At 46.1% G+C, this 12,626-nt stretch overlaps 1 protein-coding gene across 1 annotated transcript in view; it reads left to right on the top strand.

Annotated features, from left to right (window-relative positions):
- ADARB1 (adenosine deaminase, RNA-specific, B1) overlaps window positions 1-12,626 on the top strand; it is a 73,382-nt gene that overhangs the window by 20,345 nt on the left and 40,411 nt on the right. Inside the window, exons 2-4 of the mRNA XM_010834991.1 lie at window positions 2,269-2,304; window positions 8,730-8,804; window positions 12,541-12,624. Of these exons, the coding sequence (XP_010833293.1) occupies window positions 2,292-2,304; window positions 8,730-8,804; window positions 12,541-12,624 (172 nt within the window). The 5' untranslated portion in view covers window positions 2,269-2,291. The remainder of the gene's footprint in view (window positions 1-2,268; window positions 2,305-8,729; window positions 8,805-12,540; window positions 12,625-12,626) is intronic.

The raw sequence follows: 12,626 nt of genomic DNA, 5'->3' as shown, positions 1-12,626 counted from the left end.
AGTAGGTGACGCCATGTCTGCCAGGAGAGGATACAGGGAGGGGAAGTTGCTGACCGCTGATGAGCAGCAGTAGTAGACAGAGGGCCCGAGGCTCCCAGAATTGACCGTGACATATGTGTGGGTGCATGTTACTGTACTTGTACTACTGGGCTTCCCAGCATGAGTGGGGACCAGGCTCCCTGGGGAGGACCTTTGGGGTGGACAGAGCCACCCTCACCTGATAGTTGAAATTCTAAAACAAACGTGGGGTTAGGTCTGTGGACTGTACTGCTACTACTGCTGCTAAGTGGCTTCAGTCGTGTCCAACTCTGTGTGACCTCATAGACGGCAGCCCACCAGGCTCCCCCGCCCCTAGGATTATCCAGGCAAGAACACTGGAGTGGGTTGCCATTTCCTCCTCCAATGCATGAAAGTGAAAAGTGAAAGTGAAGTTGCTCAGTCATGTCCGACTCTTAGCAACCCCATGGACTGCAGCCTACCAGGCTCCTCCATCCATGGGATTTTCCAGGCAAGAGTACTGGAGTGGGATGCCATTGCCTTCTCCAGTGGACTGTATTGGGTTGGCCCAAAAGTTCATTCGGCCCGATTCCCTGGGCACTCCCAGTCCCTTTGTTGGATCCCCAGGCTGGGAAGCCTGATGTGGGGCTCAGAACCTTCACAACAGCAGGGGAACTTCTTTGGTATTATTGTTCTGTAGCTTGTGGGTCACCCACCCGATGGGTATGGGGTTTGATTTTACTGTGGTTGTACACCTCTTCTTTGTCTTTGGATGTAGTATCTTTTTTTGGTGGGTTCCGGTGTCCTTCCGTCGATGGTGGTTTAACAGCTAGTTGTGATTTTGGTGCTCTTGCAGGAAGAGATGAGCACATGTCCTTCTATTCCACCATCTTTGTTCAGATCTGTCTTGATTCCTATAGCTGTATACACAGTGAGTCTTGAAGTCACAGACTGCCAGGGCCCCTCTGTTCTTCTCCTTCATATTATGTTGGCTGCTCTGGGTGTTCACCTCTCCATATGAACATGGGAACAAGTCAGTTGGTTTCCACAGGATACCTTGCTGGGATTTTATTGGGATTTTGTTGAATCTATAAGTGAAGTTGAGAAGAGCCGATACCAACATTGTTGAGTCTTTCTGGATTATATCTCCGCTAATTTAGTTCTTTGGTTTTGTTCATCAGAGTTTTGTACTTTTCCTCATATGGATCTTTTACATATTTTGTTAAATTTATTTCATTGGGGGGAGTGATACTAATGTAAGCAGTATTGTTTTTTATGTCAAATTCTAGTTCATTGCTCGCATGTAGGAAAGCAGTTGTCTTTGTGTGTTAACTTCGCATTCTGCAAGCTTGATACAACTGCCTCCAAGAGTCTTCCTGTCGGTTGCTGTGCATATTTTAATTATTCTCTGTTGCGTTTCACTTTCATTTTCGGAAAGTAGTGCTTGAGCCTTGTTTGTTGTACACAGTCTGCCTAACCATGTCCAGTGCGTACCGAGTCTCTAAAGGGAAACTGAACTGAGCATCTAGTATGTGGGTGGTTTCCTAGAAAGGAAAATATTTCATTGTAAAGTATTATAAGTTGATTGTTTTGAATATTTTAGTGATACTACTTTGTTTAGAAAGCAAAATATTGGAAGCAAAATACAAGTCATGAATGCATTTTCTAAACATGCATGATTAAGTTGTTGAATTTGAGATTATTTAAACTTCAATCACCTTTGTTAAATAAATAATTGAATCAGCCTTCAATTTTTTTCCCATAGCTGCAAAATTAGTCTATGCTGTGCTTAGTCGTGTCTTACTCTTTGTGACCCCATGGACTGTAGCCCGCCAAGGGTCCTCTGTCCTTGGGATTCTCCAAGGCAAGAATACTGGAGTGGGTTGCCATGCCCTCTTCCAGGGGATCTTCCCAATCCAGGGATTGAACCCAGGTCTCCCACATTGCAGGCAGATTCTTTACCATCTGAGCCACCAGGGAAGCCCCTTAACAAGTTGATTGATTTATAGTAAAAAGAATTAACATGAAGAATCTTCATTTTAACAATTCTCTGTTTAAAATTTTGTAGTGTATGGCTCCTAACTGAAACCCATAACAGTCATTAAGAATATGTAAAACCTTTTCAAAACCATCCTTTTCAGAGCATAAGGTAGATTAAAATGAGTAATAATTACTAGTAAGTTTTGTCAAGTTTACTGTCTCTCTTAACATTTTTAAAATTTTTAGTGAATTCCTCAGGATAGCTTTTTTTTTTTTTTTTTTTTTTACCAGCACAACAGAGAATTCATGTTCTGATGCATCTTGAATGTGAGTAAGTCCTGTTCTTCGTATTTTATTCCAGAAACCCTTCTTTTCACCAAGGGAGGGGAGGCATGTGTGCAGGTTGGTGTTTCCACAGTGAGAGATAAGATGCAGAGAGAAATGCTATAGTTTACGTATTTATTTATACTTTATCTTACATCAGAAACACCTACAAGTGTGTAAGGAATCACACAACAGATGACCATCTACCCACCAGCCACTTAGAAAGTAAAGCTTTGCCATTGGGTGGCGTTATGGGAAGTCAGACGCAAACCCACAGGGAGCTGACGCCGACACTGACTGAGGGCCCTGGCGGCTCCAGCCTCCTCTTCCTCCAGGGGTCACCCAGGGTCTGGCCCCACTTGTTATAAAGGGCACTGGTCAGTGCTGGGGAAGCCCTTCTGTCCTGAGTCTGTCTCTCTGCTCTGCATCCATGAGCCGTGAGCACATTCTGGGGCTCCATCCTTTCCAGTCCGGGAGGACCAGCCCCACCTCGTTGCTCCTCAGTTCAGAGTTTCCCTAATTATTCAAATCTGATTATTTCTCCACATAAACTTTAGCATCAGTGTGTCCAGTTCTACTGTAAAAAAGGAGAGTTGAGATTATAACTGGAGCCAAGTTAAATTGAAATCCCAGGTCTTTTGATGCCGAGGTTAATCGTCTTTCCTACCTCACTGCCTACTTCTTAACGCTTTAGGGGAATCCTGCAAAATGAAGAAATTATTCGAATGTTGCTATCAAACAGAGCTTTTCTTTCACTGGCAGTTGCTGGAATTTTGTTCATATGGGATTTTTGATGGGGTTTTCATTCCTCGGTGTTTGTGGTCCAGGCCCTATAAGGTGCTTTTCAGAATGAAAGAAAAATGGTTATGTAAAATGCTCTGAAGTGCTTGTATTTGCTATTTTGCTTTGTTTTATAACCTTCAGTATGAAAGCTGGCATTTGTGCAAGCTGGAAGTGCCAGCTTCTGCCCTGTAAGAGGTCTCCGGCTTCCATTCTGTTACACACGTACTCAGCGGCACGGTGCACAGCCTGACTATTTTCTACTGTGAGACATTTTCCCTGTCCTTTTTTAGGACTTGGGTATGAAAGAGCAGGAAAACAAGGCACGTCCTATAGACTGAGTGAACTCTGGGGCCACAGGACTCCTCCTGTGGCTCAGACTGCCCGTCAGGGTCACTGCCGGCGTGTGTTCCCCTCGTCCTAGACCCCAGCGAAGCCAGCCTCTCAGCACACCAGTCACTGATTAGTTACATATGAATATGCTGTGTACCTTCTGCCTACTTTTAAATCGACATTTTTATTTTGAGAGAACCCACATTCACAAGCAGCTGTGAATACAGGGGAATTGTGTTCCCTTTACACGGTATATAGTCTCAGTGGGAGGCAGACCCCAGGGAGAGGTCCAGAGCATCTGTTGTCACCAGGACCCCCACCCCCTTGTGCTTTGTAGCCACGCCCACATCCTCCCTGACCCCCACAGCCACTGCTCTGCTCCCTATTTCTATGATTTTCTCATTTTAGGAACCCTTGAAAGTTGACCCTTGAACTGCGCAGGGTTGAGTGTTGACCAGAGCTGCCGTCAAAAACCCATGTAATGGGTCGTCGGCCTTCTGTGTCCTTGTCCTTGGCTTCAGCTGGCCTTGGGATGTGCAGTGGGCAGTATGCGTTTAGTGAGAGGAATCTGTGTCTGAGTGACCCACGCAGTTCAAGCCTGCCTTGCCTGAGGCTCCCAGTGTGTAAATAGGTGTAACATATATGACCTTTGGGTTGGCCTTTCCACTCAGCTGAGTCCTCTGGAGACTCATCCAGGTTGTGGTGTGTTGACGGTTTGTTCCTTCTTATTGCCTGTGGTGCTCCTGGTGTGGACGGCCGACAGTGTGTCCAGCCAGGCCCCTGCAGAAGGGCATCTGGGTTGTCTCTGGGTCGGGGCTGTTATGAAAAAAGTTGCTGTAAACATTCGCCCACACTGTTTGTTTTAATGTGAATGTAAGTCTTCATTTCTCTGGGATCGACGTCTGTGTTTAGTTTTAAGAACCCACCAGACTGGTTCCCAGGTGGCTGTGTGGTGATCCAGTTCGCCTTGAGCCTGCTGGCCTTGGGGTCGTCAGCCCTCTGCTTCAGCCATTCTCGTAGGTGTGTGGAGGATGCATGTGGCTCTTAGTCCCTTTCACTTGTGGCTGATGCCGATGGACGTCATTTCCTGTGTGTCTCTGTCTGCGTGCAGTCTTTGGTGAAATGTCTCTTCCTCATGTGAGTGTGTGTTCTGTTCTTGAGAGTTGCATGCGTGGTTTTCACATATCTGCTCACAGTCCATAGCTGGTCTTTTCCTCTTCTTAACGGGGTTGTTAGCAGAGCAAAAGCCATAAATTTTGATGGATTCCAGTTTATCATTTTCTTCTTTTATGGATTTGATGGCTAGTCTGCAAACTCTTCGCCCAGTCCTGGTTTTGGGGTATGATTTTTGTGAAAATTTTCTAGTTTTATGCTTTGTATTAAGCCTGTGGTTCATTCCGAGGACCTGTGTGGGGTGTGAGCTAAGATGGCTGGTTGGCCCAGCGCTGTCTGTGGGCAAGGCCGTCTTCCCCTCACCGCGTGGCTTGTCTGCCTTTGTCAACAGTGAGCAGGTTTGCTGTGCGGGCTGGTCTCCAAGTCCCCTGTCCTGTTCTGTGTGGTCTGCCTGTCTCTCTTGGTGATGCGGGCTGTATAGGCTGTGTTGAGATTGGTTACTGATCCCTCCCACTTCTGTTTTGATTGCTGCTTGAAAGCCCTTCTCAGATAATGCTGACGTCCTGGGGTAGGCATCTCTTGCCTTCGTTCATTCAGTTTGAGGTTCTCAGTCTGGTGAGTGACTTCAAGTGCAACCTGGACATATTATGTTCCCTGATCCGAATCCTGCTTGAATCTCTGTTTCAGCTGCTTTCTCTCGTGGCCTCTGTAACAGAGGTGAGATCTGCCTCATTGCTGCCAGTGGGAGTGCACGTCTGGGCTTCCTGGCCTCCACTGGCACTGCTGGGTGGGGCCTCCTGCGCCACCCCAGCAAGGAAGGGGCAAGCACCTGGGTGCCACGGGGTGGGGGCAGCCCAGGCTCCCACCCCTTCTCCCTGACTGCATCGCAGGCAGGGTGGGAGGGGTCGTCACAGCCCAGAGGGCATGGGACTCAAGGCTCCCCCACCCCGTATTCCTGCTGGGTGGGAGGCTGGGGTCTGGCTGGAATGGGCAGTTCAGTCTGTCAGTCTCCTGTCCTGCTGGGAGGGCCTCTCCTGGGCCCTTGGCCAGAGAGACAGTTTTTCTGGGAGTTTGGGTCTGCCCAGTGGGGCTTCCAGATTGCTGGTGTCTTTAGCTCCAAGTCTGGGGTGGCGATGCAAGCAGAAGACTAGGGGACTTGCAGCCACACCATCCTCGGGTCCCAGCTGTCTGCCATCTTCTCCCCCACCCCTTGCCCAAGCCTTCTTGTGTGCTGTGCTGCGCCGTCTGGGGTTTCCAGTCGGGCTGAAGGGGAGGGGACGGACGTGCCCTCTGACCTGCCACCACATGAGCCCCTCTGCACGCTTCGAGTCCAGCTCTCAGCCAGAGAGAGCAGGGTGCTTGGACGGCTTGTGTGGTTGCTTCCAAGACTGGTCTTCGAGTCTCTCAGCAGTAAGTCCTTTCTCCCTCAGCCTCTGTGCTTCCCAAAGGCCCCTCCCCTCCAGGCTCAGCACAGCCACCGCACGAGGCTCCTCAGAGCACCCATGCCTCACCCGGGGTACTCATGTCCACGCTAGATCTCAAGGGCATTACTTTTAACAGCCTCCATAGTGGGAAGGTTACACACCAACACAGAACCGCAGCCTGAGCCCTCACCCTGGCAGCACCAGCACTGCCAGCTCCCCAGTTTCATCTGTATCTACTTGCCCCACTGCACTGGGTCATCTTTTATAATAAATCCCAGGTGCCATTTCATCTGTAAGATTTCAGTATACATCACAAAAGATAAAAACAGTATTTCCACACCTAAAATGATCAAAAGTAATTCCTTAATATAGTCAGCTATCCAGACAATATTTTTATTTAATTTTCTCAGTTGCAGAGTCCATCTGATTCATTTTAGGTTCTTACAGTATCCAGTACTGTGCTTTTCCTATAGTACATTTTCAGAAACATATATGTTGAAGTAATTCATGAATATAAAATATTAATACTTTAAAGACTATCTGAAACACTTTGTTGAATAAAGGAGTCTAAATAGAAACTCAGAGGGGCTTCTGGTGACCCAGCGGTTAACACTCTGCTTCCACTGCAGGGGCCCAGGTTCGACCCCTGCTTGGGGATCTATGATTCCACATGCTGCACGGCACAGCCAAGAAACAGAAACCCATTTAAGTTTTAACTCATTTAACTGTATTTGCCAGATACACAGTAAGGGTTAGTGTTATTAACAAATGATTGTCATGGAAACTATTTTATATATGTGTTATATGAGAGAGATGTATAAGATACAAGCATGATTGAGCTCATTTTCATCACCATTTTCTTAAAAGCAGTAAATTTGCCTTTTACTGATTTACAATTTAATTTGTATACAAAGCAACATGTTACTACAAAATTTGCCAATCTCTTTTTTCCTCAATGGCAATTTGATGGGATTCTTTATTATGGGTTTAGAAAAGGCAAAGGAATCAGGGATCCAATTGCCAACGTCAGTTGGATCATAGAGAAAGCAGGGAAATTCCAGAAAATTATCTGCTTCTGCTTCATTGCTAAAGCCTTTGACTGTGTGGATCACAAGAAACTATGGAAAATTCTTCAAGAGTGGGGTACCAGAACACCTTACCTGTCTCCTGAGAAACCTGTATGCAGGACAAGAAGCAACAGTTATAACCGGACGTGGAACAACTAACTGGTTCAAAATTGGGAAAGAAATACATCAAGGCTATGTATTGTCATCCTGCTTTTTTAACTTATATGCAGAGTACATCATGAAAAATGCTGGACTGGATGAAGCACAAGCTGGAATTAAGACTGTTGGGAGAAATATCAGCACCCTCAGATATGCAGATGATACCACTCTAGAATGTGAAGGAGAGCTAAAGAGCCTCTTGATGAGGGTGAAAGAGAAGAATGAAAAAGCTATTTTGAAATGCAACATTCAAAAAACAAAGATCATGGCATCCGATCCCATCACTTCATTGGAAATAGAAAGGGAAAAAGTAGAAACAGTGACAGATTTTATTTTCTTGGGCTCCAAGATTTGGACAGTGATTGTAACCATGAAATTTAAGATACTTGCTCCCTGGAAGAAAAGCTATGTCACATGTAGACAGCATATTAAAAACCAGAGATATCAGTTTGCCACCACAGTCAAAGCTATGGTTTTTCCAGTAGTTATGTACGATGTGAGAGTTGGACCATAAAGAAGGCTGAGTGCCGAAGAATTGATGCTTTCAAATTGTGGTGCTGGAGAAGACTCTTGAGAGTCCTTTCAACAGCAAGGAGATCAAACCAGTCAATCCTAAAGTAAATCAACCCTGAATACTCGTTGAAAGGGCTGATGCTGAAGTTCCAATACTTTGGCCACCTGATGGGAAGAGTCAACTCATTGGAAAAGACCGTGATGCTGGAAAAGATTGAGGGCAGGAGAAGGGGGTGGCAGAGGATGAGATGGTTGGATGGCATCACCGACTTAATAGACATGAATTTGAGAAACTTCATGAGATAGTGGAGGACAGAGAAGCCTGGCATGCTGCAGTCCATCGGGTCCACAAAGAATCGGACCAAGCAGAGGGCACGACTTAGCAACCAAACAGCAGCAAACACATTAGTATGATCCTGCAAAGTACAGCCAAAATATTTAGGAAGAGGAAACTCTTGAATTTGTTAAAAATTATATTTGGAATAATTGTTCTTTGAGGATTTCTTGTGGTTTCTCCTGCCAACAAAATAATAAATTATACATAGTTAAGAAATTAGGTCAGATTTGAGGAATTGCTTGCTTTTTAATGTCATCCATGCGATGCTGCTCAAGATGAGAGGGGACTGGTGGGGTGAATGCTGAGGCATGTTTGTTCTTGCTCCACAGCTTTATCTTATGACCCCAAAACTGAAGTCTCCCCAGAGCAGAGATCACGTGGCAGCCGGGCCTGAAGTCTGTCTGGGGTCTGTCTTGATGAGTCTGGGATGCATAGGTCCTCACCCTGCCCTGGCTTGGAGCTCTCCATGGTCCTGACCCCAGAAGCCAGGCTGCCCTTTGCAACGTGGCCTGAAATTTGCCCCACCCCCACCCCAGCTGCAGAGTCCTGGCCGGGACCCTGGGGTTCCTGGTATGTGCTCAGGATGTGGGTGCATCAGAATGCTGTCCAGAGGGCAGACCTAACCATCCTGTTTTGCCATTTTCCCACAGAGGAGACTTACATTACTTGTACACTCAGTGTGGTCTTCTTGATGTCTTTCAGACAGAAACAGCCTCCGCCAGTCAAGAAACCCTCAGAAGTATTTTGCCATGGATATAGAAGATGAAGAAAACATGAGTAAGATCCAGGCCTATCCTGTAGTGTCAAGTGGCTCATTTTTCTATTAAAATCTTAGTGTTGTAAATTTATGCAATGGGACCGATTTGGGGAGGGTTATTTTTTTCCTTCGATACAGCCTGTTCACAGTGGCATGTGTTTAATTTTCATATATTCTCTACAGTAGATCTCGGAGTCTGCTGTGGGCGTTTTCCTTATAGCGGTTTGTCTGAATTTTTATTCTTGTTTTCGCCCTGGGGCCCCAGCGCACATGGCTGAAAGGAGGGGCCCAGCCTCCAGGCACACACGCCATAAAGCCGCATGCTTCGTGTCCCTATGTGCTTCTCGTAACAATGGCCGTGATTTCCATCTGTGTAAATCTAAGGTGGCCTTTGAGATTGGCCGTGTAGGTGCCTAGAACCTTCAGGTGCAGTGGGCTGTCCTGCACTTTGAGGGAAGGGCTCACACAAGTCTCTTGGTCTTGTTTGATGAGCCTCAGGGCTGGAGTTGGCTGAAGCCCCTCCTCACTGCCCTCCCTGTCTTTGGCTCCACCCTTGACCCTGTTCCCTATAAAGAGTCAGTAGACACACTTCTCTGTTCTGTTTGTTGCTGATCCCAGGTAGCAGAGCAGTTAGATAAGGTTACAGGTTCCCACAGAGGCTGGGCGTGTTCTGTAGGGAGGTCACAGCAGAGACCTGAGAGTTCTGGTGTGTGTGATATGTGCCCTTCCTGTTACCTGTGTGTGTTGAGGTGTCCCTGGAAGAACCCATGGGTGTAAGGGATGAACGGTCACTCGGGATGAGGACACACTTCAGCCTAGCGTCCTGCGGCCTCACCCAGAGCCTATAGCTGAGGCGTTGGGGTTAGCTTGTCTGCTCACAGAATCCAGGCTTCTGTCCCCGAGGGTAGTGGGTACCGTGGGTTGCTGGGTCTCTGCCAGGTGACCCTGCAGTTGTGTGCCCTCATGTGGGAGGCCACCCCCAGGACGCTGGCATGAGAAGACGTGACCAGGTGCGGTTTCGGGCCACATGGCGGCGTGGGTGCGGCCTCTGGCTGCCCGCGCTTTCTCCAGGCCACTGCCCCAGCGGTCACTCTCGGGGGGCTTTGGGGCCAACCCACTCCCCACGCCCACTGTCACCCATGCAGCCCTCCCCCTGCTGTCAGGACTGTGAGCTGTTGTCCACGGTGCTGGCCGTCGGGTTTGGGAGGAAGCTTCACAATGCTGTAGGTTATGTAACTGTCCCCAGACTGCTCTGGGGGTCAGTTACTAGATAAAGAGTCCTTCTGAATACGTTTTCTGGAAAGATAAGCTGCTGGTTCTAGTGCTGAAACTGAAATGCCAGTCCCATATTTTTCTGTCATTTTGAAAGCAATGATCATTTTTATCATGATTAGTATTCACATTTATGAAATAAAATAGCATGATATGGAAATAGAAAGCATCTATTTAAGAAGAGTTGTGAGGGTGGGATGTCTTCTTGCAATTCTGGTGTTTTATTTGCCTTTATGTAGAAGCGTTTTTAGGAAAGTAGAGCATGAGTAGCATTTCCGAGCTTCTGAAGTACATGAGAACGTAGAAGCCACGTGAACTGAAGCACAGAAGAATGTAGAAGTCATGTGAACTCTCTTGTAGAAAGTGTATTTTTCTATAATCAACACTATTTTTATTTCTTAAAGGAAAGCATTGGTTTCAGAGAGTATGAACATTTGATTAAATGCATGTCAGAATGTTTACCATGACTTGACTTCTTTACTGATAATTGTTTGGCAGTAACATGAGAATGTACGCAGCCGTGCGGTGTGCCGTGCTCTCGCTCACTTGTTAACCTAAACTCTGTCTCGCTCTGCCCTCTCTAACCTTCTGTTTCCTTGGAGCACCGAAAGGAGTAACCTATTGAGCTTTTGCTGGAGGATGTTATAAATGAAAATTTAGTGTCCATTCCGTCAACTTTGTCAACTGGGAAAGTGGTGTGTGTGTCAGGTGTACCTGGGAGGCAGTGAGTCCCAGGAAGGCGTGAAAGTGAAAGTGAAGTCTCTCAGTTGTGTCCCACTCTTTGCGACACCATGGACTGCAGCCTGCCAGGCTCCTCCATCCATGGGATTCTCCAGGCAAGAATATTGGAGTGGGTCGCTGTTTCCTTCTCCAGGGGATCTTCCTGACCCAGGGATCGAACCCTGGTCTCCCATACTGCAGGCAGATGCTTTACTGTCTGAGCCACCAGGGAAGGCTTAGCAGTGTCCTAATCTCAGCCATAGCAGAGATAGAGCCAGTCTCCCTGTGGCTGTTTACATGAGCACCATTCTTGCATCTCAGTGAGGATGGCAGCCCGGAGCCCAGGAACTTGAACTGTGGGCACTGGCAGCCGGGGACCCAGACTTGCTGCCACGTTAAGTGCCTCCCATGGGTCCAGCTGGAAGGTCTTTATGGCTATCTTCAGCCTCCTTAGCATGGTCAGAATCTACTTTCACGTTAAGTAATAGAAATGGCCTCTTTAGCATAGTCAGAATCTTCTTTCACGTTAAGTAATAGAGATGGAGCGGGGGCCACCTAATGGGGCACCTGTAAACCAGCTTATGATTGTGAGCAATATTCCGTTGCTGAAAACACTTGTGGATTCTCAAAAGTTAGCAGTAGGGCTTTAAATACACTCACATCAACAGTATTGTGAAGCCCAGTGGTCATTAACCATGTGCTTCCTGCAGCCAGTGGCCTATGCAAGCTAACTAGGAAAACAAGAAGTTACTGCTTTTTCTCTTTTCCAAAAAGCTTGATAAACTTAAAGAGAAGAGTGAGTGCTTTTTTATTCCCATTTTTTTGAAGTTAAAATCATGTTTATTTTGCCATGAACTTTTAGAGTTCTAGAAATTATTTTTATTAGTTGTAAAAATAAACTACCTTTAAAAGGTAGTATAACCAAATTATTTTGTAATTTCATCAAATATTTGTTTTTCTAAAAAGGAGCACATTGCCACCCTCAGGAAGTTGGGAAGCCGTGGCCACCACCAGCGTGTCAGTCTTCATGTCTGGCCTTATATGTTTTTTTGTATCATGGGGTGTATTAAGGATTCAGAGACAAATCGGCCCCCATAACATATTGAAAAAATGTTAACCGAGCACCAGAAGTGAAGCTGTGTCCTTCAAAATAATTTCTAAAAGGCCAGAACACTTTACATAAACAGTTTTCTAAGACTTATCCATGAACCAAATCAAACAACTGCACATATTAATTGAATATTTTAAACCAGAAAAACTAAGTGACTTGTGAATGTGTATTTTAAATCATGTTTTCTCTTCTGGAAAGGCTGCAGTTGAAAGCCCAGTACGGGTATAGGATGAGAAACAGCCTTGAAAAGAAGGAAATGCTAGAATAAAAGGCGCTTTGTTGATACTGGTGTTAGATTATTAATGTAAGGTCTTCTTGGATTCGTTTATTCCACATTTTGATAAGCTTGAATAGATACCTTTAGATGCTTCAGAATATTCTCATAGAAAAAGATGACTTGAAGATTCACCTTTTGATGCAAAAGCAGTCGTTGATACTAAATAGAAACAGGATTAGCCATTATTTAGCAGAACATCAAATTGCTTGTTCCAGTGTAGGCGGATAGTTCTGTGGTTAAAAGTGCAGCCAGGAATAAGATATATAAGCACACATCACTTAACCAGTTACAAAGAGAGATAAAGGAATCTATAAATTTTGCATTTACAAGATCCTGCAACGAAGGCGTTGTAAGTTACTCTTTCTGGGCACCGCAGGTTCGAGCAGCACAGATGTTAAGGAAAACTGCAATCTGGACGGCGCGCCCCCCAAGGACGGCAGCGCCCCAGGGCCTGGCGAGGGT

The sequence above is a fragment of the Bison bison genome, unplaced genomic scaffold (genome assembly GCF_000754665.1).
Source record: "Bison bison bison isolate TAMUID 2011002044 unplaced genomic scaffold, Bison_UMD1.0 scf7180017864037, whole genome shotgun sequence".
NCBI classification, from domain to species: domain Eukaryota; kingdom Metazoa; phylum Chordata; class Mammalia; order Artiodactyla; family Bovidae; genus Bison; species Bison bison.
This window is presented reverse-complemented; position numbering and strand designations above follow the sequence as displayed.